The sequence below is a fragment of the Drosophila mojavensis genome, unplaced genomic scaffold (genome assembly GCF_018153725.1).
Source record: "Drosophila mojavensis isolate 15081-1352.22 unplaced genomic scaffold, ASM1815372v1 contig_136, whole genome shotgun sequence".
Taxonomy (NCBI): Eukaryota; Metazoa; Arthropoda; class Insecta; order Diptera; family Drosophilidae; genus Drosophila; species Drosophila mojavensis.
This window is the reverse complement of record NW_025318667.1, coordinates 6,540,001-6,567,465: the sequence shown is the minus strand read 5'-3', so window position 1 is coordinate 6,567,465 and position 27,465 is coordinate 6,540,001. Positions and strand designations below refer to the sequence as shown.

Sequence of the window (27,465 nt, the reverse complement as noted above, 5' to 3'; positions counted from 1 at the left end):
AAACAAAGCCAAATGTTTTGTGCCGAATAAAGCTATATTTATGTTGCATTTGTTTAACAAATATATTTTTTAAGATAAACATAGGCCTCTAATTATATGAGCTTTATATAGATATGATTTTTTATCTTGTTTTTTATTAAGTGTATATATATATGTATATGTCAAGTTATCAGCAAAAAAAAAAAAAAAATAATAATTATACTAAATAAATGATACTAAGATCTGACGTGGCCGAAGTTAATATGAACTAAGCAGGCGAGCATTTTTCTTTCAAGTTTTACAGATCTGACGTGGCCGACTAAATAAATAAATTTTACTAAATTATTATTATTTTCATTTCGTTTTTTATATATTTCTTAAATTATAAATTTAAAAGACAACACTTTTGTATACCGTAAATTAATTGAAAATAAGTGTGTTTCATATAATTTAATAAATAAATATATATTTTTATGTGTCCTAATATTTTTCTACAAATGAAATTTCTACTAAGATGAGTTAAATTTGTTTTTGACACGGGAAAATAAAATAGGAAAATATCCTCAATATATGTATAATGTTATATCATAAACTATACCATATTTAACCTGCATTTTTACGAAAAATTACTAAATTATGGAGTGTTGTATAAGCTGCTCGATTCTTAGTCCATTTAGGCATCTGTGTCTAGAAATGCTGAGGTAATGAAAAAATTGACAGTAAATGGATTCTTGCGGAGAGCACAGCCCGCCGAGCCACGGTGCTTCAGTCAAGAAAGAGTTTAGACCTAATTGTAATTACATTTTTTAGTACTTTATAAACTGTATATATACATTTTCTATATGCATATGTAGTCATATATTAGACGCTGAAATTCATGTCCCAGTTTGTATTTATTTAGGGTAAAGCAAGTATGAGTGCTTTAGACGAGGCTGCTCAACCAGGAGATGCCCTAAGCCCTGCATTGAGCTGATATTCCAATCGTGCTACGCCTTTAAAAAGGCCCTATATTGAAATAACATTTCCACTGGGTTCGGATATAACAAGATGGTATTCAAGCTTCGATATCAGAAAACCTCTCCATCGATTGTTGAGCAGACCTCGCATATTTTATGGATACGAAGATTTCTCATAGTGCTCCTGGTTTTTCAGCTTGACTAAGAGCCACCAAAGATTACTGCATAGAGTCTCTGAGTCTCTTCTTCATGTGTCTATATTAAATTATAGAATAAATAAAATACCATTGCAATTTGTTTTTAAAATAATTATTTTATATTTATTATGTCAAAAAAATTAGCATTTGCATTCGCATTTGCATTTTGCATGTTTCGTTCGCTGGACAACAAAAAATTGTACAATTTACACATTAAGATTAAGAAATAATAGCGCAGCAAAACTAGAAAAAAAAATTAAAAAAAAAAAAAACATAAAATAAAATAAATTTAATACAGATGAAAATGTGATTGGAGTTGAGTTGACAGAAACAAAACATTAAAAAAAAATTTTAATTGTGGCATATTTTTGAAAAATATTTCAATATTTCACTCGCTGCTCGTTAAAGTTTTCATTTCATTTAATTCTTTATTATAATTTTTTGTTTACCTAAACTCTAAAAATATAAAAAAAAAACTTGGCGCATTTTATAGTTTATCAGATATATATATATAAACTATACATATATATCTAAATATAGTTTGTTTAGGCGAAAATGTTGTAATTTGTTGCGTCGTCAACTTAATTGAAACAATTATGAGAATCTTTTTACAATTTAAACTTAAGATTAGGATTTATATGTAGCATTACATAGAAAATGTGTGTGTGTGTGTGTTGATTATCAAAAAATGTAGATATATATATATTTATATATATATATATAGATAAATGTATGATATAGGCTTTGCAGAATGTTTCGTTCGTATTGTTGTCTATATATAGCTAACAATCTTGTTTTGATATAAGCACTTCAGTTGCAAAAAGTTTTCCTTTTTTTTTTAAACTTAATAATTAAACGTAGTCGATGCTAATAACTATTAAACTATTCATTATTTTATGTCTTTTTTTTTATCGTATTTTCGTTTGTTTTTCTCTTTCGTTCTCAATGCTTAAAAGCGTTTGCCGCTTATACAAATACAATTACAAAATACAAAATACAATTTAATGCATAAAAAATAATTTGCGCTAATTTAAATTGTTTACTGGAAGCAGCGACGTTTGCAAATAAATATTATCAAGATGTATATCTATATATATATTTATATATTTGTATATATAATAAATTTTAACTTGGATTCTATTACGACTTTAGTTGACAAAAAAAAATTTGATTAATAAAACTTTTGCAAACTTGGCTTAAATGCTAAAATATCTAAATAATATGTATTTATATATATGTATCAATGTATATCCCATATGTGCACACACATATAGATACATATATATGCATTCAATGATTTCAACGCGCACTGTACAACAAACATTAAAATTAAACATTTAAATTACTACAATAATAATTATGATTTTTTTTGTTTTCGTTTCATTTCTGATTTTAAATTAAAGCTTAGTTTCTAAGTAAAAAAAAAAAAAATTGTTCATAGAATTAAAGGTGAGGAGCAGGTGCTCGCGTTGCGGGTTAGGTTGAATAGTCCAAAAGGTCTTCGGCCCCGCTGGCTGCTGCTGGCTGCCACACGAGTTCTGGGCCCCTTCCCGTTGCCTGGCGCACTTTGAGTGGCCACGCCCACGTCCGCCTTTGCCTTCTAGGTGCGCTTATGTCAAATGTAAATGGCCTCGGAGCCCTTGTTGGCCTGATGGCCGCCAGAGATGTACAAATTGTTGGCCGCCGGCGACTGCACGCCCTCGGACCAATCCGAATTGCTGCGCGGCGATGAGGACGACCAATGGCCGGGGGATTCGGGCGACGGTGTCGGATAGCTGTCCAGCGTCTGCACCAGATGCTGCGGCGTATGGCCGCCCGAATGCTGGCTCGGCGGCGTTAGGTACTGATAGAAGGCCTGATTGTGCTGCGACGAGGGCGACAACATGTTGGTCGACGGCGATGAGCCCGACATTGAACTTTGTATCGAAGGCGGATTCATTTGACCCGAGTGAAATGAGTCTGATGGGGAGAGAGAGAGAGATTGATATTGAGTTATGCAATTTTCGGGGAGAGCTGGCATAGGGTTGCACACTTACCCGGAGATCCACAAAATCCATTCAAGTCCAAACCGGCTGAACCGAACTCAAGGCCTCCAAGAGCTTGTTGCTGTTGTTGCTGCTGTTGCTGTTGTTGCTGCTGCTGTTGCTGCTGCTGCTGTTGCTGCTGCTGTTGCTGCTGTTGTTGCTGCTGCTGCTGCTGCTGCTGCTGTTGTTGCTGCTGCTGCTGTTGTTGCTGCTGCTGCTGCTGTTGCTGCTGCTGCTGCATTTGCGGGGACAACGTTTGCATTATTGCACTGCTTTTAGCATTGTTGGAGGACTGAGGCGCCAGCATGATGCCCATATCGCTGCCCGTTGGCGAAATGATGCCCAGACTGACGGGCGAGCCGTTGCCATTGCCGCCACCGAGCAGGCTGTTCAGATTGCTGCCGAACTGCTTCTGCTGCGTGGCATGCCGCATCGCCTGTATGTGCGTGGGCGATGTGGGCAAACTGGGCCGCGACTTGGCCGGCGAGGGAGAGCCTACAGCAGTAGAAGAAGAGTCAGTACCCAGTTGCTCCATCCATCCATTAACGTCTGTCCACTTACCCAGATAGGCGTGCGGCGATAGAGCCAGACTGCTCTGCACCGAGTGCGGCGGCGATTGGTTCGAATAGGGCGGACTGAGACCCTGCTCGTGGCCACCGTTGGGCACCCCATTGCCCAGGCCGCAGAGGGTGTTCGTGCTGCGTCCGCCGCTCAGACCCAGCGCCTGGCTATTCAGCATCTCCTGCTGAAATGGCGAGCCCATCGAATACCCGTACGTGTCCAACTTGATCATGTCCAGGCTGTTCGCTGGCAGCGACTGCATCGACTGGGCGTTCTGTAAAAGAGAAAAGGGCAAACATTAAATCTCAATAGGACTTGACGTTCTCTTTAATAACTTTTGCTTTACTTGTTCGATTTAAATGAAACGTTCGGCATATTATCTAGATACTCTATTTTATATTTGACATTTTAGATAAAATGAAAACTCCTGCATATATGGGGGATATGTGTAACTGTACTTCAATTCATAGAAAAACTGGATGGGATCGGCACTAGCTGATGGACAGACTAGGCTAGAACAGCTCAGCTTGTCGTCCTATATCACATTTTTTTATCATATATTCAAAAAGACACAAATTTAACAAAGAAATTCTGTAGCTCTTTTAGGTTCCCGAGGTCGATGCTTCCATACATATAGATAGACGAACAGCTTGGGCAGGTAAAGAGACAAGAGTACATATACGTCTGCCATGCCTTCCTTTCACTAGCTCTAGTTATAGCTCACTAAGTTCTTATGATCGAAACGTTAATCCAGACGGATAGATAAATAGATTCGGTTCGCTGTCCTGAGCAAGGCTTCATGGGATTTCGAAAGTTTAGACAGACGGACATGGCTTGATCAACTCAGCTCGTCATCCTAATCAAAAAATTCAAAGAGAAATTGCCTTAGCTCTAATAATTTCTGAGATCGCAATACGGACGAATAGACAGACAGACGGACGGTCGACTAAATGGGCTTAGCTGGGAGCTCTGAGCAAGTGTACATTTAGTTTATGGGGTCAGGCAAGCTTCCTTTTCCCTAGCTGTACTTGAGTCTAAGATTGGCATACGGACGGACGGACGGACATGGCTGGAGTTGTTCCCCTGTTCGTCGGCTTGATCAAGAGAGTCCGTATGCACCCTAACACGGTTTCTTCTGCCTGAACCTAATCAGGATTTTCTTTCTTCCCATGGCTCCTTCCCATGGCTCAGTCCGCTCAACTCACCTTGATGCAGTCCTCATAGCTCGGCGGTTGCTTGGCGCCGTTGTTGCCGTTGTTGGGCGGCGCTGCCATGGCATTCGAGTACATGGAGCTGGTGTCGTACGGACTGGGCAGATTCACCAGCTGCCCGTTGACGTTGATGTTGCCGTTGGCTGTGGCTGCTGCTGCCGCTGCCGCTGCTGCTGCTGCTGCCGCCGCTGCTGCTGCTGCCGTCACCGACGAGTCCAGGTCTGTGCAATTGTTGTTGTTGTTGTTGGCCGCCTGTGTCAGCAGCTGGGCGGCATTCAGGGCACCGTTCATGGCCTTTTTTGAGGCAGCACTGTTGCCATTGTTGCCATTGTTGTTGTTGTTGTTGTTGGCCTTTTTTGAGCTCGCCTTGCGTCGCAGACTGCCCATGTTGTTGGCCACGGCCCCAGTGGCAGCGCCCGCTGACGCATCCAGCACACTGTCGGCGCCATTGCCCTCGATCAGCTTGGCCTTCTTGGCCGCCTTCTGCTTGGCCGCCTGGCTGCTCTGTTTGCCGGCCGCGCCGCCGGCGGCGATCACCGTCGGCTGTGTGATCAGCTGCGGCTGCTGGCCCGGCGGCGGTGAGCCGATCATCGCTTGGGGCGTCATGCTGATCATCTGGGGCGAGCGTGGCACATGCTCGTCGAGCAGCCGGACAATGTCGTGGTGCAGCCGCTCGCTGGCCACGTCGCGGGGCAGGCGATCCATGTGATCGGTGATCTCGCGATTGGCGAAATTGTCGAGCAGCGCCTTGCAGGCCTCGTAGCTGCCCTCGCGGGCGGCCAGGAACAGCGGCGTCTCGTCCTTGTCATCCTGGGCATCCCGATTGGCGTGATGCATCAGCAGTATGTTGACCGCCTCCGTATTGTTAACAGCGGCGGCCCAGTGCAGCGCCGTCTTGCCCGAATTATCCGCCGCATTGATGTCCGCATCGGCCGTAATCAGATCCTCGACCATGCCCTCGATGGCCAGCCGTGCGGCCAGGATCAGCGGTGTCGTCCCATCATGCATGCGTGCATTCAAATTGGTCGCCCGATTGCGCAACAGAATCTGGAAGACGCCCATCGCATCTGCCGCAACGGCCGCATGCAACGGCGTCCGGCCTGTATTATCCTGGCAATTGGCATCGGCTCCGGCGTCGAGCAGCCGCTTGGCCGCATCCGCGCGCGCATAGCGTGCGGCCAGATGCAGCGACGTCTCGCCCGTCTTGTCCATGGTGGCGTTCAGCTCGGCGCCCTGCGCCAACAGGTCAGAGATCACCTGGGCGGTGCTGTCCTCGTTGTTCTCGATATCCTCGCCGCTGTCCATGCCGCCGCCGCGCACCGCCGCTATCATCAGCGGCGTCAGGCCGCACGGGCCGCGTGCATCGACGTCGTGCTTGCTGCCATCCTGATGCGCCGGCGGCGTCATAATCGCCCGCACATCCGCCACATCCAGATGCGCCTGCGACCAGACACGCGGATCGGGATCCTCGTACTCGCTGGTCATCGTATGATCGCTGGCATAGCCCACGCTGGTCAGGCCCGCCACACTGCCGCCGCCCAGGCCGCCCAAACCGCCGAGACCGCCCAGTCCGCCGCTGTTCATCTGATCGCCGCGCTGCCGCTTCGGCTGCGGCATATCCGACTCGTCGTCCGACCAGTGGCTGCCACCACCGGCAACGCCGCCCAGCTGATGGGCCTGGGCCTGGTTGAGGCCGCCGACCTGTTTGTTCAGATTCCGCATCTCCTGGCCGTGGGGATCGCGTCGGCGTCGGGACATGACCGCTGCGGCCGGCGCCCGGAAGCCCTCCGGGAACCAGGTGACGCCATGCGCCCGCTTCCGCTGGGTGCCCAGCAGCATGCCGAAGAAGGCCAGCACAATCACCACCAGGACAATGCCCATGATGACGAACTTGACATTGGCCGGCGATTCGGGTCCCTCGCTCTCGCCCGGACTCTTCACGCCGCGCACACTGTAGATCGGATAGCGATTGTTGAACGTATGCTTTGCGGCATAGGCGCCCAGGAATTCGGCCGCTTCGTGTGCCCGATTGAAGCACTCCGTGCACTTGCGATTGTCGATCTCCAGATAGATCTGGATGCCCGTCTGGCCGTTGCGTTGGGTGTACAGGATCTTGTGCTTTCTGCCAAATTCCGTGTCCTGTATGTCCGGCATGCTGGAGGCGCCCTTCCAGCTGAATATCATGTCGTTGCCCAGGGCGTCCTTCTTCACGCGCACCGTCGTCCGCAGGATGTGGCTCATCTCGCGCAGGAATTGCGCCTGCTCCTTGGCAAACTGTTGCATATCCATCAGCATGATCACGGACATGGCGCCCTCCGCCAGCTGCGCCGACTGCTCCGACTTCTCACAGTCCAGCCCATCCCAGCTGCACTCGGCATTGTTACAGCCGTAATCGCACTTGCCGTCCCCGTAGTGCTTCTGGCAGTAGACATCGTAGATGGCCGCACAGCGCTTCAGCTTCTGCTCACAGTCGCGTCCGTCGTAGAGGCAGGCGGCATTGTTGCACTCCTCGTTGCACTGGCCGTCCATGAAGACGCGCCAGCACTCCGGCGCCGTGCAGTTCGCCCACGGATTGATGCCCAGCGAGCAGTCGTTGCCATCGAAATTGCAGGCGTACGTATTGCATTCGGTGTCGCAGACGCCGTTGCTCTGCTTCTCCGGACATCCGCGCTTCTCGCACATCGCCCGCTGCTGCTCCAGATCGGCCGCATAGATGCCGGCGGCGCCGTTGCCGCCGCTGCCGGAGCTAATCGAGCCGGAGCTGCCGCCCGACCAGCCCGCATAGCTGGCATCGTAGATCTCGCACCGTTTGCCCGTCCACTTGCTCGGACAGAGGCAGTCGTAGTCGCCCAGCAGATTGTCACAGGCGGCGCCCTGCAGGCACGGATTCGACTGGCACTCGTCGAGCGTATCGATCTCGCAGTGCTGGCCCGCCGTGCCCCGGCTGCACTCGCAGCGATAGCCGCCGGAGTCCTCGATGATGCAGGTGCCGGCCCGGCACGGATTCGAGTCGCAGTCCTGTCCGCTAAACTCACAGTTCTTGCCATAGTAGCCGTCGGCGCAGACGCAGTGGTGTCCACTCTGCTTGGTGCTGCAGACGCCGCCATTTTGGCACGGCGACTGCGCACAGAAGTTGACCTTGTGCTCGCAGTGGCGGCCCATGTGGCCGGGCCGGCAATTGCAATGATAGTTGTTCACCAGCTGTACACAGTCCAGGGTGCCGGCATTGGAGCACGGATTGCTCAGGCACTCATTGATGTCGCCCTCGCAGCGTGCGCCCACAAAGCCCGGCGGACAGGAGCACTCGAAGCCGCCGACCCGATCGATGCAGCTGCCATTGTTGTGGCAAGCGCCGGGCACACAATCGTCCTGATTCAGCTCACAGATGATGCCCAGCGTGCCGGGCGGACAGCTGCAGCTGAACCCGTGCACCAGGTCGTGACAGGTGCCGCCATTCTGGCACGGATTCGGCGCACAATCATCGATGTTCAGCTCACAGTTCTGGCCCTGAAAGCCCTGACGGCAATTGCATTCGTAAGCTCCGACCAGATCCCGGCAGGTGCCTCCGTTCTGGCAGGGCTGCGAGGCGCACTCGTCAATGTCCTGCTGGCAGTAGCTGCCCGCATAGCCCTGGTTGCAGTAGCAGACGTGACTGTTGCCATGATTCTTGCAGGTGCCGTTGTTGCACAGCTGCTTCACGCTCAGCCCCTTCCGCTGGGCCGCGTCCTGGCAGCTGATCATCTGCACATCGCAGAGCTTGCCCGTCCAGCCGGCGGCGCATTTGCAGTTGAACTGATGCTTCAGCTGGCTGCAGCTGGCGCCGTTCTCGCACGGCGACTGGGCGCACCAGTCGACATAGTCGGAGCACTGTTTCCCCGTAAACCCGCTCGGACAGTGGCAGGTGTATTCGTCCCGCTGCTCGTGACAGGTGCCGCCATTCAGGCAGGGCGCCGAGTCGCATTTGTTCAGCTTGTATTGACAGTTCGCTCCGCTGTAGTCCGGCAGGCAGCTGCAGTTGTAGCCATTGATGCCATCCACACAGCTGCCGCCGTTCAGGCACGAGCTCTCCGTGCAGTCCTCGTCGTTCGTCTGGCAGTTGATGCCGCTGAAGCCCAGCGGGCAGGTGCACGTATAGCTGTTCACGTACTGCCGACAGGTGGCGCCATTCTGGCAGGGCATGCTCAGGCACTCATTGATGTCCGTCTCGCAGTGCTTCCCATCGAAGCCGTCCACACAGAGGCACGAGTAGTCACCGATGCCGTCCAGACAGGTTCCGCCATTCTGGCACGGAAACGAGGCACAATCATCCGTATTGATCGCACAGTCCCGGCCCTCATAGCCCTTGGTGCACAAACAGCGATACGAGCCGGGCACATTCAAGCAGCTCGCTCCATTCCGGCACGGCGAACTGAACGCGCACTCATCAATGTCCTCATCACAGTAGCGGCCCGTATAGCCCAGCTTGCAGGTGCAGGAGAAGTCCAGGAAGTTCGGACTGGGCGTGCACTTGGCCTCGTTCCGGCAGCGATTGCTCGCACACGGATCCAGCTGGCTCTCACAGTTCAGGCCGGTGTAGGGCACCTTGCAGACGCACTTGTAGCCGTTGACCTTGTCGATGCAGGTGCCGCCGTTGGCGCACGGATTGCTCAGGCAGTCGTCGATGTTCGTCTCGCACTTGTGACCCGTATAGCCGGGCATGCACTGGCAGCTGAACGCGTTCAGCTTGTCGAAGCAGCTGCCGCCGTGCTGGCACGGATTGCTCGCACACTCATCGATATCCTGTTCGCAGCGTTTGCCCGTATAGCCTGGCGGACAGTGGCAGATGAACTCGTTAATGCCATCCTCACATCGGCCGTCATTCACACACGGACTGGACGCACACTCATCCACGTCGCTCAGGCAGCGCGCATCGTAGAAGCCGCGCGGACACTCGCACTTGTAGCCATTGACCAGGTCCATGCAGACGCCATTGTTGGCACACGGATTGCTGGCGCACTCGTCCACATTCAGCTCGCAGTGCTGGCCGGTGAAGCCGGGCACACAGCTGCAGCTGTACGAGTTGATGCCGTCGATGCAGCTGGCGCCGTTGTTGCACGGATTGCTGTGGCACTCGTTCACATTGATCTCGCAGTTCTTGCCGCTGGTGCCGGGCAGACAGTGGCACAGATAGCTGCCCACACGGTCCACGCAGTGGCCGCCGAATTGGCACGGATTCGATTCGCATTCGTTGATCTGTTTCTGGCAGAGGTAGCCGGTAAAGCCGGGATCGCACAAGCACTTGAAGCTATTGTCGCCATCGATGCACTTGCCCCGGTGGCAGGGACTCGAGTCGCAGTCGTTGATGTTGATCTCGCAGCTGGTGCCCGTGTAGCCCGGCGGACACTCGCAGCTGTAGCCGGCGATGATGTCGTGACAGATGCCATTGTTCCGGCACGGCTGCGACTGGCAGTCGTCGATGTTGATCTGACAGCGTGCGCCCGTAAAGCCCAGCGCACAGCTGCACTTGAACCCGTTGATCTTGTCGTGGCAGATGCCGTCATTCAGGCACGGACTCGACTGGCACTCATCGATATCGATCTCGCACTGGGTGCCCGTGAAGCCGGGCATGCACACGCAACGGAACGTGCCCGGATCGTCCAGGCAGCTGCCCTCGTTCTGGCACGGATGCGATTCGCACTCGTTGATGTTCGTCTCGCAGCGCGGTCCGGTGAATCCCTGCGAGCAGTTGCACATGAACGAGCCCGGCGTATTCACACAGATGCCGTTGTGTTCGCACGGCGATCCCTGGTCACACTCATCAATGTCCTCGGAACAGTCGACGCCCTTGTAGCCCGTCGCACAGGAGCACGCATAGGAGCCGTTGATCGGACTCGTGTCGCAGATGGCATCGGCATGACACGGATTCGAGGTGCACGCATCGTCCAGGTGGCACAACAGACCCGTCTTGCCCGGCGTGCAGCGACAATAGAAGCTGCCCACGCCATCGATGCAGGTGGCGCCATCAAAGCACGCCGCCTGCACGCAATCATCGATGTTCTCGCTGCAATCGCTGCCCGCCCAGCCGTTCACACAGATGCAGCTGTAGGTGCCGTGGGTGTTCGTACAGGTGGCTCCATTCTGGCAGACGGACGGACGCAACGCGCACTCATCCACATCCACGTCACAGTACCGACCCGTAAAGTTCGGCGGACAATTGCAGCGATAGTCGTTGATGCCGTCCACACAGGTGCCGCCGTTCTGGCACAGATTTCCCGGACAATCATCGATGTTCTGATCACAGTTCTTGCCCTCGAATCCTGCAAATGAAGAGAATGCGTATTGTGAATTAGTTTCGATCAATGATGAATACGGTAGAGACATAAGGACTAAAGTACTAAGAGATCGCTCCTAAATATACGGATCCCAAGCAGTTTGAATCGAATTTGTATATCTAGGGTATACTAGGAATATACATAGACGTACATTCATGCCTTCATACATTCACAAAATCATAAATTTGTAATAAAAAAAACCCAAATATCTTTACTGTACAGTGAAAACGATTTTATTGGGGCTAGCTAGTAATTATGGCCAGAGAGAAAAGTGCATAAAACGAATACAATACACAGCTGAAAATAAAAAACAAAAGCAAAAATAACAACAAAATCAATCATAAATCTTCTAAATTGTTTTTGAATTTGATTTGAACAACGAAAATACCAAGACTTTGATTGGCTCGCTAAACGGTCACACTGCAAGCGAACATGTGTACAGATATCTATGTGCGTTTGCAAGTGTGTGCATACGAATGTGAGTGAATGTATGCATGTGTATGTACGGCTGGTATTTGTGTATGTGTTCAATGAAGTGCATAAACAGATTTATGGACAACAACACAGCAGCATCATAAAATGCTTCAATAAACGAAAACGTTTACAACAACAACAACAAAAGCAACTGGCCAGGGCATGAACAAAAAGTGGTTGCCAGGCAATGCGAAGAAGGCGCACAAAGCGCAGACAACGCTTAAAATATGTCCATACGTCTATCTGTATGTATGTATGTACATAATGTATGTATGTATGTATTTGTTCGGCGGCGTATGCAGCTGTGTTGCACATGTTTTAGCAGCCAGATGGAGTCGCAGCAAGAATGAGGGAGGGTGCCGGAGCGATGAGAGTGCTGAGAGCAGACACAGGTAAGTCGAGAACAAGAGCCGGCGCTCTGTCGCTCTCTCAAGCTGCTCAGTTCGCTCTCGCGCTGTACGGCTGCGCACGCTCTCTGCTACGTTGCGCCTGCGGCATTATATATACATACATACATACACACACACCACAGTCATGCAAACATACATACATACTAAAAGACAGCAACAACAAACAACCACAACAGCCCAACGAAAGAAAAAACTGCGCGCCGCTGCGCATGCGAAGCGAATGAGCAAACAAAATGTAAAGAAATAAAACAGACGCTCGCATGCGCATACACACATACATGTATGTACGTATGTGTGCCTATGTTTGTGTGTGTGTGTGTGTATATGTGTACAACACGTCTTTGGTTGTTCTTTCCCACGGTCTCATATCTGGCCAGGCAGCTATCTGAATGCGCGCCAAGCAAACGAGCGCAACGAGCGTCGTCCACGAGCGCGCTCGTTCATTCGCTCGCTAGCTCGCTTCCCCATCCACATACACAAACAGAACCAACAACAACAATGTATGAATGCTGCTTATGTTGTGCGCTAGCTTTGTCTACAGCCATAGCCTCGGCTCTCGTTTGGGCAGTCGGCACTCGGCACGCCTCGTCGCTCGGCTCGATCGAGTTTTCTACTACTTTTATGCTGTGTGCGTGTGTGTGTGTATGTTTTGCTACGCTTCGGACTTCGACTTTGTACATTGCGCTTTACTTTGTGCTTCATTCGAGGAATTAAATCGCACTTTATGTTGTTCCTCCCCTCACACCCGCTGCGAGACCGTACATGCTCTCTCTCGCTCTCTGTCTGCCCAGTGTATGTACATACATACATATATGTATGGGCTTGTTCATGTTCGTTTGTGTGTGCATGCAATGGAAGCTTCGCGCGCTCTTTGCGGCTCTCGGCTGCTCGCCCACAGCTTTTTTTAATGGCTTTTCTTGCTTGGTCGGTTTCGCTTCGTTTTGGTCTTAAAAGAAGGGCCCAAAACACACACACACACACACACACACACACACACACACACACAGAAGTAACTATGACTTGGGGCTGGCTGTCCCAGCCCAGTTGTTGTCATAGCTTGTTGTTGTTTTTGCTGCTGCCGCTGGGCTGATCGATTTTGTTGTTGCTGTGCACAACTCATTTTTTTCTCTTCATCTTTTTTTGTGGGCATTTTTTCTTTATTATTATTATGATTATGTGTGTGTGTATGTATTTAGTTGGGGGACTGCAACTTGTTGCCTGGGCCTGGGATGGAGACTGGAGAGTGGCATTTTCAATGCATACTTTTAAAAATAAACCAAGGCAGGGCAGCAGCAGCAGCAGCAATAACAACAATAACAACAACATGCATCTGCTGATCTGTTGCACACATGTTTCATGTTCGCGCTTCACGCCACACACAACACAACAATCGACGTTACCCAGTCACTTAGTGGCACTTTGAACTCTAGACATCAGCAACAACTGCAGCAGCAGCAACAGCAGCAGTAGCAGCAGCTGCTGCTCCAGTGACTATCAAACCACAAGCAAATTTAATGAAACGTTGCAAACTGAAAGACAAACTGCACGCTAAAATTATGCAGCCCACCCTCTCATTTGCAGTGGCAGTATGTGTCTATGCGTGTGTATGTGTGTGTTTGTGTTTGTGTATGTGTAGCCATTTAAGTCAATTGGCTGCAACAATTTGCATGAGTTGTTGGTCCGTTGGGTCAATCGACGACCTGTGACAAAAGCTAAAAGCCTGGCAACAATGTTGCCAAGCAATTAATGTAAACATAAAAGGTCTGTACCGAATTCCGCGCAATATTTAAATGTTGCCCATATTCATTTAGAAAGTTCATGTCATTAACATGGCTGGGAACAGCTGAAAATGGAACAGTTAGGATTTGACCTAACGGAAATTCGTTGTTGTTGTTTTTCTTTGTCTCTTTACTTATTATCCATATAAATCAATAATGTTGCCAAGTTAATAATTCATATTGACTTTAGAATGTCTGGAATCGAAACACATACGGAGACATAAACACTGCTGAGCATGAGCAGAGACTTAATGATTCTTATGCTTTTTGGGTACAGCTTCTGGCGAAGGAGATTGGTGGAAATTGGCAAGAGTAGATGGCAAGATTAGCTTAGGATTGGGATTGGCACTTGATAAGATCAGGAATCGAAATACAGTCAAAATCCAAAATTACAGCAGAGAGACACCTGGTAATGGAACATGTGCCGTTTAATTTAAAGCAAATTACTGAGTAGTTTTACCGTAATTAATTAACGCACATCAGTTGTATGTGGAACCCCTGACAATGGAACACATGCTTCTCGATTTCAAGCCATTTCTCAAAGGTATTTGCTACTTAGTTGATCTGGTGGTCATTTTATCATATGGCTTTGGTATGCCTATCGAAATTTACTGAAGAGTCGGGCAATAGAACATATTCTCTTAGATATTCAGAAATTTCTAACCTATATTATCTGTTTATTTTGGTCATTTGATCATTTGACTTTATCGCTCTTATCGAAGTCTACTGAAGATTTGCACATGATTTCGATGAGAAAATGCCTCTTTATGGCACAACTGCTTCTTGATCTCAAGGAATTTCAAATGGGCATTTGATCATAATCGATTAATGCAACGATTGTTATCGGCAAATTCATTTCTATGCAAGCTTCTTCTGAGTCATGACTCGCCACGAGCCAAATAGTGGCCCAGGTTTTTAAGCGCCGTTGCCTCTACCTCAGCCTCTACCGCTGCCTCTACCTCAGCCTCTACCGCTGTCGTTGCCATTGCTGCCCACGCGAAGTCAAACTCGTTTGCTAGCTGCTTGACTCGTAGCCAAGTGCCACCGATATTCCCCCACCAAATTGTCCATCCAGTTTATTATTCATCATTCATTCAGCTCGGGCAACTTTTACCCAAAAAAAAAAAAAAAAAAAAAAATTAAAGCACATCCCATTTGGGCAGCTCCTGCTCACGCTCCCTCTCTCTCTCTGTATCTCTCTCTCTCTCTTTCTGTTGCATTTTGTGCATGACCTCCTTAGGGCGTAACTGTGCTTAAGCAGCGCCGTCCAGCAGCTCTATCTATCCTCCATGGTCCATTGGCGTTGACTGAGCCGTGCCTGATTTATTTGTAATTTACTTGGCCTGAGCCAGAGCAAATTAAGCCAGGCGCTCGATTTTGATGCCTTTGACTGACTCGATGCGACGCGACTCAACTCGACTCGACTCAAATCGACTCGACTCGACTCGTTTCACGAGCCGCACGGAGGGCGCACTTGGGGTGGAGAAGGAGGAGGCGGCGGCCGTGGGCTGGGAACAAACAAGTTGCTAGCCAGCCCGATGTTTTTTTTTTTTGTTTTTTTCTCTTCCATTTTGCATAATGAGTGCAATGCGCCGCCCTCCGCTCCTTGCAGCAACAACAACAACAATAACTGCAACCACAAAATTCCCATTGGCATCTCCCGCGCTGCCTCAACGTGATGTCCACAGGGCGATTCGTGTCGTGTTGTTGTTGCTGTTGCTATTGCTCCTCTGACTGGTTTGCTATACTTTTGCTGCTGCTGCTGCTGTTGTTGTTGTTGTTGTTGTTGCTGTTGCAGTTGCTGTTGTAATTTGTGTTGCTCAACATTGGCACAAAAGGCGTTATAACATTTCCATTGCATTATTGCATTTTTCCTTCTTTTTTTAATGTCTGCAAATCGAAATTCTTTGAGGTTGTTGTTGCTGTTGTGGCTGTTGTTGTTGTTGTAGTGTGTGTTTTATTGTTGCAGTGTTTTGTCACACTTTCACACGCTCAGCTCATTAGAATTTTTGATTGGGCGCAATTAATATATATGTATATAGATATGTATAGGTATACATCTGTATATACATACAGATAAGTTTATAGAGGCCACTCCCACCATCCAGCGTCCACCGTCCGTCGTCCATTCGCACTACACTACACTACACTACAATGCAATTCATTTTAATTGAAGTGAATTAAATGAAAATTGCATACACACTCACACACACACACACACACACACACACTCATGCATGCATACATATGTACATACATATATCTAGAGACAAATGCCTTCATAAATATGTAAAATGTAAATGTTGCCAATTTACATGTCTAAATTGAATGCGCGACAATTGACTCAGTTTGCGAGTTGTGTGCGAAAAAAGAAACAACAACAACAACAACAACAGAAACAACAATTGTTGATTATTTGACATTCGGTTTAACCATTGACACTTGCTGTTAAAACGAATGCAATGAGCATAATATATGTATATAATCACATAAATACATGCATACATACATTTATATATATATCGATTAGTTTGTATGTATGCATATCGATAAGTATAGAATAGACAAAGCTGCATCTAAGAAACATGCTATGATACAAAACAAAACTTCGAAATTTTTGAATAATTTTTGCATTCGGAGTAATGGGAATCTCTTGAGATATTTCAAAAAAAAAAAAAAAAAAAAAGGTAAGCTTTCTATATAATACAACTTCGATATACATATGTATGTGTATGTACTCTTATACTAAATATATATTATATACATATACCATATTAGATTATATATATTATCAATCAAAAAAGTTCTATAGGATATACAGGATTATGAGTATAATGATATATAATGATATTATAATAATATATATATATATTATTACATATTGTTATACCTAGTAAATATACAGGATTATGAGTATAATGATATACAATGATAATAATATAATAATATGTACATATATATTATTACGCTTTGATATATCCCATGGAACTGTTTATTGGGTTTCTTAATTGAGCTGTGATATGATAATAAATGATCTGATGTGTATCATATGATTATTTAATCATATCGCAATAATTTAATGATTAAGTTGTTTCTAGTCTTATCAAACAACTCTTTCATATAACTAGCTTTGACATTACTCAAATTTTGGGCCTATACTTAAAGATCTTTGATAATAATCTAATCTAATCAAATACTAAATAGCTCTAGTGCATATCGATAGGCAAATGGAACTATATTGATACGCCTTCTAATGCTGCTCAAGATCTGTCTTTTAACTATTTTTCGTAGGCAAATAATTCGTAAGCCATCAATTTGATTATAATTGGTAATATTATTTATTAATATTGTATTATAACTGTCACTAAATATATATTATCTATATATTATTATTATTATTATTTTTATTTTCATTATTGCTATTATATTATATATTGTCTACATATTATTATTATTATTATCATCACTATTCTCATTATTGTTTATTGAAATGTTGCACTTACCACGTGGACATTTGCAATCGTAGGTGAGTCCATTGGCGCGACATGTGCCGCCATTCTGGCACGGCGATGGTGAGCAGGGTTTGTATTTGGTGTCGCAGTCCTTGCCCGTGTAGCCAGCCGGGCACATGCATCTGGAAAGTGGCAAGAAGCAGAGGAGTAGACATGTTAGAAATGTTAGATTAATGGACCGATGGCAGCAATTAACGCCGGGCTGCTGCATGGCCTTTCAAAGTTCTTCGTGGCTACGCTGCAACTTGCAACGTGCAGCGTGCAACGTGAAACGTGCAACTTCCGTTTGTGTCTCTTCGGCTTGTGTTGTATTGTGGACATGGCATGCGCCTCGTCCAGCTGCTGCTCGACAAATGCTCTCGCTCGCTAGCTCACTCTCTCTCTCTCTCTCGCTCTCACACTTCTCTCACTTCTCTCTCTTTGTTATTTGTTGCAAGATCTTGCTCTCTGTGTGTGCATCTCCCTCTGTCTCTATATCTCCCTCTCTCTCTCTCTCTCTCTCACTGCTGTGCGCTCTCTTCGCACGGCTTTAACCGGTTCTTTGGGGCTGGGTACACACAGGGCCAAGACAACAATAAAAAGCCAATATGTACAACAATGTTGGTAGCTAGTTTGTATGTACATAAAATCTGTTTCTCTTCCTCTTCTCTAGTTTACTTTACTTTACTTTATTTTTTACGATTTCTTGTAATGTTTCTTGAGCTCGCACTATATCCACATTGATCTTTTTGGGCCTAATTCGTAAAATTGTTTATGCTATATATTATATACATATATATAGAAATGATTTTGAACTGCAGCATTTCTTGAGAACTGGTTCTACTTGTGGCACCGTAAAAGGTAGCCCGACCCCACCCCAGCTCCCCCTCCCCACTTTTTTTTTTTTTTTTTTGTTCTCTGGCTTCTGAAGATGGCCGCTAATTAAGGCTATTAAGCGCATTTAATTAAATTAAACAATTAAAAGGCACAAACGCTCAAATAGGCAACGGGCCTCGAGTGCCGCGCTAACTCTTTGGGGACCTGTCCAACTGGCCAATGAACCAGACAGTACCCGCTACCCTCTCTCCGACTCCCGACTCCCGACTCTTTGGCCAAGCTTCCATTGTTGGGCACTACCCGACAATGCCCGTCCGTCTGTCTGTCCCTCCGCCTGTCCGTCCGTTCGTCCGTCCGTCCGTCCCTTTGACTGACCAAATTACACATCGTAAATTGCTTCACCTTCGCTTTGGGCAAAACTAACGAACGAACGAACGAAATTCAAAATTGATTTTTGATTGACATGTGAAACTCAGCGGGCCAATGGCCCAAGGCGTTGATGATGCTGAGGATCGCTGAATTGCTGGATCACCGAATCAGTCGCTGGCTATTCGCTTTCGGACCGTACTAAATGCGGCGAGACCCACCACAAAGATCGCTGGATCATTAACTCAATAGCGAGTGCACTCATAGTGTGAGTGATATCTCTCTCTCTCTCTCTCTCTCTCTCTCTCTCTCTCTTTGGCTAGCAAATGCAGAACTGGTAGCCTATTCCGAGTGTATTCATATGTATTCACATTCGTGAATAAATTTCGTTGTTATTTGATTGTTTTATGCTCTTTGAACTAACCATTACATATTCATGCATTCATGAATACACTCACTTGCTATTCATGAATACATTTACTTTTCGTTTTGAATATGCGAATTTTATCGAAATGATTTATTCAGTTTAAATATCTTAAAAAAATATTTAAAATTTTATATTCATTGAATTATTATTCATGAATACACTCACTTTCATTGGAGTATGCATATAAACACGCATAAACATCATAAATACTTTTCAATTTTCCATTTTTTTTTTTAATGTATTCAATTCAATTCATGAGTGCACTCACTTATGATTTATGAGTATTTTTACAGTCAAATAGCGACGTGAATATATGAATATATTGCCCACGCTCAACAAGAACACTCTTTTGACATTCATGAATACACTCATATGTCAAATAAATTACCGCTTCTGCCTGCCCATTGTGAATGATGAGCAGCTGTATCGAATGTTATTCACAGATTTGGCTTGTTTGCATTGCTAAATCCATTCAAACTGACAGCTTTAGGATATTATTAGATGGCTTATGGCCAAAATGTTTATACGTTCGTAATTGACTGGCTATTCATATTCATACGCTTAGGCATGACTAAGCTTGCGCCTGTATCATATATCGCTGTCCACTAAATTAACGATTTTATTTCGCTCTATAAAGAAATCGAAAATTATCATAACGCTCGATTCGAGCAATATAAACAATATAAAAACGGCAACTCAATGTGAATATTATGCGAAACGATCGATCGTGCGATTGGAACGGCTATCAACAGTGGCTGTCATTCAAGAATGGATTGAAGTGAGCTGTTGACAAAAAGGAATCCATAGGAAGCTTCTCGCTTAGCGAATGTGCACTGTGGCCGTCCATGAACCGAAAAGGCGCAATGTTTGCCTCCACAAATTGTCAATTAGTAATCGAGGTTTCGATTATGTCTTATGCTAATTATCGGCCAAAAGCTCCCATCATTAACTCATCATACAACAAATGGCAATACGGAAAAACACAGTGAAAACATATGTTCATGTCGCACTTTTCAGCTCGATTGAGTTTCTATATCAAGTTTCATACACTGTTTTCTTTGAAATAAGAGTGGTATATTAGTTTCGAGCGAATACTAAAACGAAGTAGAGAGAGAGAGAGAGAGAGAAGGAAGCCCAGAGAGGGGAGGCGATAAGAATGAAAAATTGAGGGTAAAGTGGGAGAGAGGACAAGAGAAAGAGAGAGAGAGAGAGAGAGAGAGAAAGGGCAATTGAGATATGAAATATAGACAGAGATTGGCAGATTGATTGAGAGAGATGGAGATATTGAGAAAAAGGCCAGAGAGTGTTAGAGATGGACGATACTGTGATAGAGGGTAGCTCATCTACTCGCTGTATAGAGCATTTAGAATTCGCCATTTGTCTCGAGACAAAAGATACCTGACTGCCTGCCTCCCCTGCCTGGGCCCGCCCCCCGACCAACCGCCTAAGCGTTCGTTTAGCTTTCGGTTAGGGTATCTCTCGAATTAAAAATGCAAATGCTGCCAATGAATTAATTTACATGTCGAACAGACCAGTTAAGCGCGCTGCGAAACAAAGCGCCGGAAATTTCGGTTAGTTGCGGCGTTTCCATTGACTCGACTTCTATGCAACATCTCTGTCAATGTTTCTATGTATATATGTGTGTGTGTGTGTGTGTGCCTGAGTCTGATTTAATTCAATAGTTTTTGTATATTTTAATTAGAGTGGAAACTTGGACCAATTGGCAATTTGTTGTTCAGTGTTTAGTTTAGCCCTCTCTCCCTCTCTCTCTCTCTCTCTATCTCTCTCCCACTCTTTTTGTTGCCAAAACTCAATAAACTATTTTAATCGCTTCAGCATGCTAATGAAGAAGGGGAAGAGTCAGAGTTGAATTCGATTTTATAAATTATTAGTTTTAAATTGTCATTAATTTGGCGCACAGCCACAAACGGCTTTTCGATAAATTAGATAAATATGCAAATGCGACGATTTGTTTTCTTTGATATACATCGAAATCCGCTTTATAACCATGCCCCATGTGCCCCCCAGCATCTCGCCTCCCTGGTCCACAATCGGAACGTGTCTGATCTTTTGTCGAACAAGCAACCAAATTTGCACTTGTCATGCGCTGAGTTATGAGCGAAATATATCAGTGACTGACTGAGCCGAAAGTGATGGTCCAACAGAGGTTTCTAGATCTGACTTAGCGAGAGATAGAGAGAGTGGGGAGAAAGAAGCAAAGTTGATTTACTTGAATTATTCTTCAATATATGTCAGTAAACCTAATCTAGATCAATCTTATTTCACATGATCATCATATAATCATACGATAAGGGAAAGATAGATAGATAGATAGAAATCGATTGTTCGGATAAAATATCCTTGAATGCAAGATCATTTACCAATCCAATCTAGACTAATCAAATCAATATGATTATTATTAGCATAAACTACAATAAGGAGAGGGAGGGAATATACGATCATCTAGTTTAGTAAAATAAACTCTGTTCATCTCAATGTAATGAGATCACTATGATCTCCATACTACAATAGAGATTAAGAGAGAGAGAGGGAATGCGAGGAGCCTTAGTTTCCTTGCTTGAACTATCCTTCAATGCAAGATCATCAGCTAATCTAATCAAAGTAATTCTACGATACATGAACAGCTAGATAGGTAGCATATAATCATAATGCAATCTGATCTCTATACTACAAAAGAGAGTGAGTGAGATATACGTAAGAGTATTTTCGGGAAAATACACGCTGTACGCCATAAATTACTTGGATCTAAGTAAAACTCTAACAATCCCTCGTTCGAGCTATGCTGGTTTAGCTGCTCGTTCATCTTAAAAAACTCCTTCCAAATATAACTGTTAAAGATAACATCCACTCCATTTATACCCCCCCTTTATAGATCACTTAACAAAAGTTCTGTATTTGGTTTACTTACTGATAGGAGCCATGCGTGTTGACACAGGTGCCGCCGTATTGGCAGGGATTCGATTGGCACTCCTCCACATCCTCGGAGCAGGTGTGACCCGTAAAGCCCGGCGGACAATTGCAGCTAAATCTGCTGCTGCCGGCCAAGGCGGAACAGGTGCCGCCGTTGCGACAGGGTGAACTAGCGCACAGATTCTGTGTCTGACAGTGATCGCCTAAAGAGACAAAGACAGAGAAGGAGAGAGTACAAGTGAGGGAGAGTGCAAGAGGAAGTTGTGTTAATGAGTTAGGATTAAGCAACTGATTGACTGCCGCTCGAGTGGATTCGAGGTGCCAACTTACCCGTATAGCCATTGGCACAGATGCAGCTGTACTCCTGCAACGTCTTCAGCTGGCAGGTGCCGCCATTGAAGCAGCGCGCCTGATCGCAGGCATTCGCCACTGCAATCTCGCATAGCGACTCCTCAAACCCGAGCGGACAGAGGCACGAGATGCCAGGCCGGCCATTCCGAAAGGCCACCTGACAGGTGCCGCCATTCTGGCAGCGTCCGTGGCCAGTGAGGCAGGGATTCCGATGTTCACAGTAGTCGCCAACGTAGCGTGTATCGCAACTGCAAAAGATGCAAGCAAATTGATGTAGATAAAGTAACTGTATATATAGATGTGTATGCATGTGTGTGTGTGTGTGTGTGTGTGTGTGTGTGCGCGCGCGATTGGCAATCTGCTGATGCATTCAAATATGCATCTAATGCACACACGTTTGATATAGTTTATAGAGCCGCTCTAGAGCGGACGCCGCTCGGCGGCAGATTTGCGTCCATCGATAAGCGTCCAAAGTGTTAAAGCAACTGACAAACTGACAAACTGACAAAGTTGCCTCATTTCCGCTAGCTGGACCACAAGCCGAAGCTAAGCCATTTACCAATTGCTTTCACAGTTTAGTTACACTGAGACCAAAATCTATGCACTTTATGTATGAATATATTTCCATTCATATTTGATTGAATTTCTTAAACAAGTTTTCGATTGACTTCGTTTGTCGAACTCAATCGAATTGCATTTATCGATTAATCACACATCGATAACGCGCTTATGAATGTAAATTGCAAACATCTAAGGGACATCGAAATTAATTCTATTCGATTAACTTTAATTCTGTCCTTAAATTGTATGGTTAGATGAAGTTTGAATTGAATAGATTTACAAGTTTTTTTCTGTTAATTAAATTTATGTAAATGTTAGCGAAAATTTGCCAAATATATTTGAGAATTCATGTAATATTGATCAATAATTGAAAGTTCACTTGAGGTTGTCAAACTCAATTAGTTAGCTTGCTTTACTTTAGCTTAAACTTTACTTTAGCAAACTCTGGGAAAATCTTGCACTACAAATAGGGCCTAAGATAACTCTAAATCAAGCTATCAACTCGCATTAGCGTATGTCTGCCTAATGTATCATAAATTGAACCCAGTATCGCTTAGGCTGGCCGAGAAAATACCCATACATACACACACAGCTGAGAGAGATGGCCAAATTAACTCTATCCAGCATGCATTCAGTGTCGTTCTATAGGAATTTGTCATAGCAATCAGCTTTTGTCCCGTGCATGCAGCCCTAAGCTTCTGTGCACACTCCAGACAAAAGCTGCTCGCTATGCGAAAATGACATAGAATGCTTAATGCATGCTTGACAAATGTTGGTCAAGCAAACAGCTGCAACATGAAACACAAACAAACAACAAGGCGCGTATTTAAGTATGCACAATATGAGCCGACTGACAACAACAACAACAACAACAACAACAACGACAACAGCAGCAGCAGCAACAACAACAACAGCAACGACAACAAATTAGCAAAGTAATTGCAGGCAACAAATGCAACAACGAGGCGCGCTTCGATTGCCAATGACGATGACGTTGATCATGATGATGATGATGATGATGATGATGATGATGTTGATGTGGATGTGGATGACGTGGCTGCTGCTGTTGCTGATGATGATTACGCCTGAAGTTGCAGCTAAAGTCGAACGACAACTTGCACATTGTTGTTTTCCCTTGAGAAAACTATTTTTTTTATGTACGGTAATTTGTGCGCGATCTTGATTGCATATTAAATTTTCATCGAAGCCAAAGTCAAAGCCAAAGCAATGAGAAAATTACACGCATTGCAGCAGCAGCAACAGCAGCAACAGCAGCAGCATCCGAGAAGATGAAGCAGCAGCTAAAAGTTGTGGCAGCCAATGAATAATCATTAAGGCAACTGCTGCATTTGGCCAATGGCCAAAGTGGGCGGGGGGGCAGAGCCAACTGGACTGGGGGATTGAGAACGGCTGCTCCGTTACCGTTACAAGTGTGTGAAAATGCTTTAGATTTAGCATTAATTTGTAACACAAAGTGCCCAGCCTAGTGTGCGTAAATGTGTGTGTGTGTGTGTGTGTGTGTTCGATTGTTGATCTTAATCGAAACTGTGCGAGAAAATTAAATGGCGGTAGGCAAAACAGTTGCCAGCAAACATGTTGTTGTTGGCCTGAGAAATCGATGTTTGGCTGTTGCTGCTGCTGTTGCTGCTGTTGCTGTTGCTGCTGCAAATGTGGCAGCCGAAACAGGCCTCTGTTGGCCAGCCAGCCAGCTAGCCTAGCCAGCCAGCAGCCGATGCTGCTTGATAAGAGACTTGCCTTCCATTCAAATGAGGTGTCAGGCGCTGCCGCTGCCGCCGCTGCTGCTGCTGCAGATTTTTTTCTTCTTCTTTTTATTAAATTAATGTAATATAAATTATACACGAGCCAGTTGAGCTGAGCTGTGGCCGCAGCTTTGGCTTTCGAGCCATCGAGGTACCAGTCCAGGGTGTTGAGCTGTGTTTAGCTGCTGCCCAGTTTGCTAACTTGTTTCGTGTTGTTTCTGCTGGCGTTTTCAAATGAACAGACAACAGCAACAACAACAACAATAGCAACAGCAACAGCAACGTTGCCTACTGAGGAAAAAAATAAGTAAAGGAGAAAAACACCAAATACAAAAAAAGGAAAGAAAAATAAATGAAAACGTGACTCGCATTGGCAAACAAAACCAAAGTGTCCAGGGTGTGTTTGGGGCCAGCTGCTAGAGATGGCCGCGTGACAGCTGCGTGAGTCACGTGCATGGGCGTGGTGGGATCCCAGCAGCTGCGGTGAATATGATTGCGAACTGCCAGAGAGGTGAATGGCTAAGCTATGACACGAACGAAGGGTGTGGTGGGATCCCAGTAGCTGCGGTGAATTCATCTTCAAACAGCTAAATATGCAAATTAAACTATTTGCAAACTTTACGCAAGTGTGGTGAGATTAGTGGGTGTGGTGAGTTTGGTCAAAGTGTGGTGAGTTGAAACTAAATCTCTCGGACTTCATGAACAGCATGTTTCTAGCATTTATTTTTCTTTTTTGCGCATGCATATGCATGCGCATGCGTGTGCGTGGTGAATTTGGCTGCATTTCTAATAAGCTAACGGTCACGTTCACATCAAATCATCAAACATCACGATCTATATGAGATACCACTGCCAGCCAATAAAAGAATTGTTGGCCTTGTGTGAGAAAAGTAAAAGAAGTAAATATATCTATATACAGATATCTATAAATATATATGTATATAGGTATATCTATTTGGCATGCTCAGTCTCAATCGCTGTCGTTGCTGGCGATTTCAATTTGCGGTCGTCGACGACAGGCTCAAGAGACAAACAGTGAGACAGAGTGAGAGAGAGAGAGAGAGAAATGTTCATAATCATAACTTTATAAAGCTTCAGTTAGAGATTGAGCTTCTCACGAGCGTAACCGCAGCAGCAGCAGCCGCAGCAGCATCCACTGGAGGCTATCGAATGTGCAGCGGTTAATGTTGGTATCCATAACCAGAGGATGATTTAATGTCTTTGCCCGATGATCAGTCATCTTTGCTCTGGTCGGTCGGCTATCTTGGTCTATTTGGTTTATGGTCTATGGCTTCAACTGCTGCTGCTGCTGCTGCTGCTGCTGCAGCTGCAGATCTACAAGTACAACGCCTAGTTAGCTGCTGGTTAACCGAGTTCGCTGGCTGTTGGTTGTTTGTAATGCGCCCTGGGTATCTAATTTCTGCAGAGCAATGCAATTCACACGCTCGCCGCTCGCTAGACAGTTGCCTGGATGTATTCTGCTGAGCTAACACATATCAAGATCGACAAACGACAGTGTGTGTGTGTGTGTGTATGTAGAGGCGTCTGGGAGGCAAGGGGCGACAGAGACAGAGTGAGAGCGAGGTAGCTGTGGGGAGCAGTGCCAAAAAATGCTTATCGCCCGGTTAACATCGCTGTCAATGTCTTTAGCCAGGTTGCAATTAAAGGCTCGGTAAGGCTCGGCGCGACTTGCCTGCGGTTGACAAAAGCGCCCAATTAAAGCATAATTTTCCTTTTTATTTGGCAAAAAGCAATCATGTTGATGTTGCTGCTGCTGCTGCTGTTGCGGCTGCTGCTGCCATGCACCATGATATTGATCTTTGTTTGCAAACTTGAGCAGCCACTCGGCTACGCTTCTCTTGATGAGTTGCTGCTGTTGTTGTTGTTGCTCTTCTTGTGCGTGCCTTGTGTATGCGATCAGTCGAACTCTGTCTCTGTCTCTGTTTCTGTTTCTGCTGCTGCTGCTGCTTCTAGTCTGCCTCTGAGTCAGTTGCATTCACAGCATGCCCATTATGGCAACGTCATTCATTCCACATTGCTCTGCAGCTCAAATCGGACAAAGATCATTCCCTATGCTAATTAGTTGCTTAACCTAAACAATGTTGGTAATTTAATTGACGTTCGTTGGGCTTGATTATCAGCGACACACATTGCATTCAGCACTAACTTATCAAAACAGTGGCGCCCTCTGTTGTCTGAGTTGGGCGACATTCGAGATGACCCCGCCGTCATCAAATGTGATAAGATAATTTTGCATGCGAATGCAAAATTAGAGCAGACCAAATTGCCATTATAGTTGGTCAACTCTGGTGTAAGCTGAGAATCACATAGAAAGGCAAGGGTTAAGATTACAAATAATCCGTGATAAGCCGAGTGCAAGTGTTGAGATCAAAGTATATAACAAAGATTTTTCGATTATTTTTTAATTTCTGAGAATCACCTAGAAAGGCCACATCGCCAAGTTGCCAAATCAGCCAATTGATTTCTGCTTATATGTGTAATGATATTAAAGTGCATAAAATAAACTAAATTGTGCTGTAAAGCCATTTTCAATGGCTGAGAATCACCTAGAAGGGTCATGCTGAAAAACGCTGAGCCAAGATAATTCATATTTAATAATTTTTTTATATTATGATACTATGAGATTAGGTGTCTAAAAGGTCAGCAAACTGAGAATCACCTAGAAAGGACATATTGCAAAAAACCTTTAATTAGACAGCATGATCTCTGATCCTTTTCCCAATACACAACTATATATATCAGAGTATGTGCCTATCCAACTAACTCGAACTGGGAGCTCTTCAAAATTTGCATGTTAACAATCTAATCTGATCTCATTG

The 27,465-nt window shown here is 45.4% G+C and overlaps 1 protein-coding gene and 1 long non-coding RNA gene across 2 annotated transcripts in view; one reads left to right on the top strand and one right to left on the bottom strand.

Annotated features, from left to right (window-relative positions):
- Positions 1-488: 488 nt before the first annotated feature.
- On the top strand, positions 489-1,244 carry LOC122757567. Its single transcript, XR_006357644.1, has 2 exons — positions 489-772; positions 881-1,244. It is a non-coding gene; the product is annotated as an uncharacterized LOC122757567 (long non-coding RNA).
- A 1,277-nt stretch (positions 1,245-2,521) lies between these two features.
- LOC6586071 (neurogenic locus Notch protein) overlaps positions 2,522-27,465 on the bottom strand; it is a 51,174-nt gene continuing 26,230 nt past the window's right edge. Inside the window, exons 3-9 of the mRNA XM_002011658.4 lie at positions 22,284-22,552; positions 21,952-22,156; positions 17,405-17,535; positions 4,923-11,224; positions 3,718-3,991; positions 3,169-3,651; positions 2,522-3,091 (exon numbers count right to left, since the gene is read on the bottom strand). Of these exons, the coding sequence (XP_002011694.2) occupies positions 2,748-3,091; positions 3,169-3,651; positions 3,718-3,991; positions 4,923-11,224; positions 17,405-17,535; positions 21,952-22,156; positions 22,284-22,552 (8,008 nt within the window). The 3' untranslated portion in view covers positions 2,522-2,747. The remainder of the gene's footprint in view (positions 3,092-3,168; positions 3,652-3,717; positions 3,992-4,922; positions 11,225-17,404; positions 17,536-21,951; positions 22,157-22,283; positions 22,553-27,465) is intronic.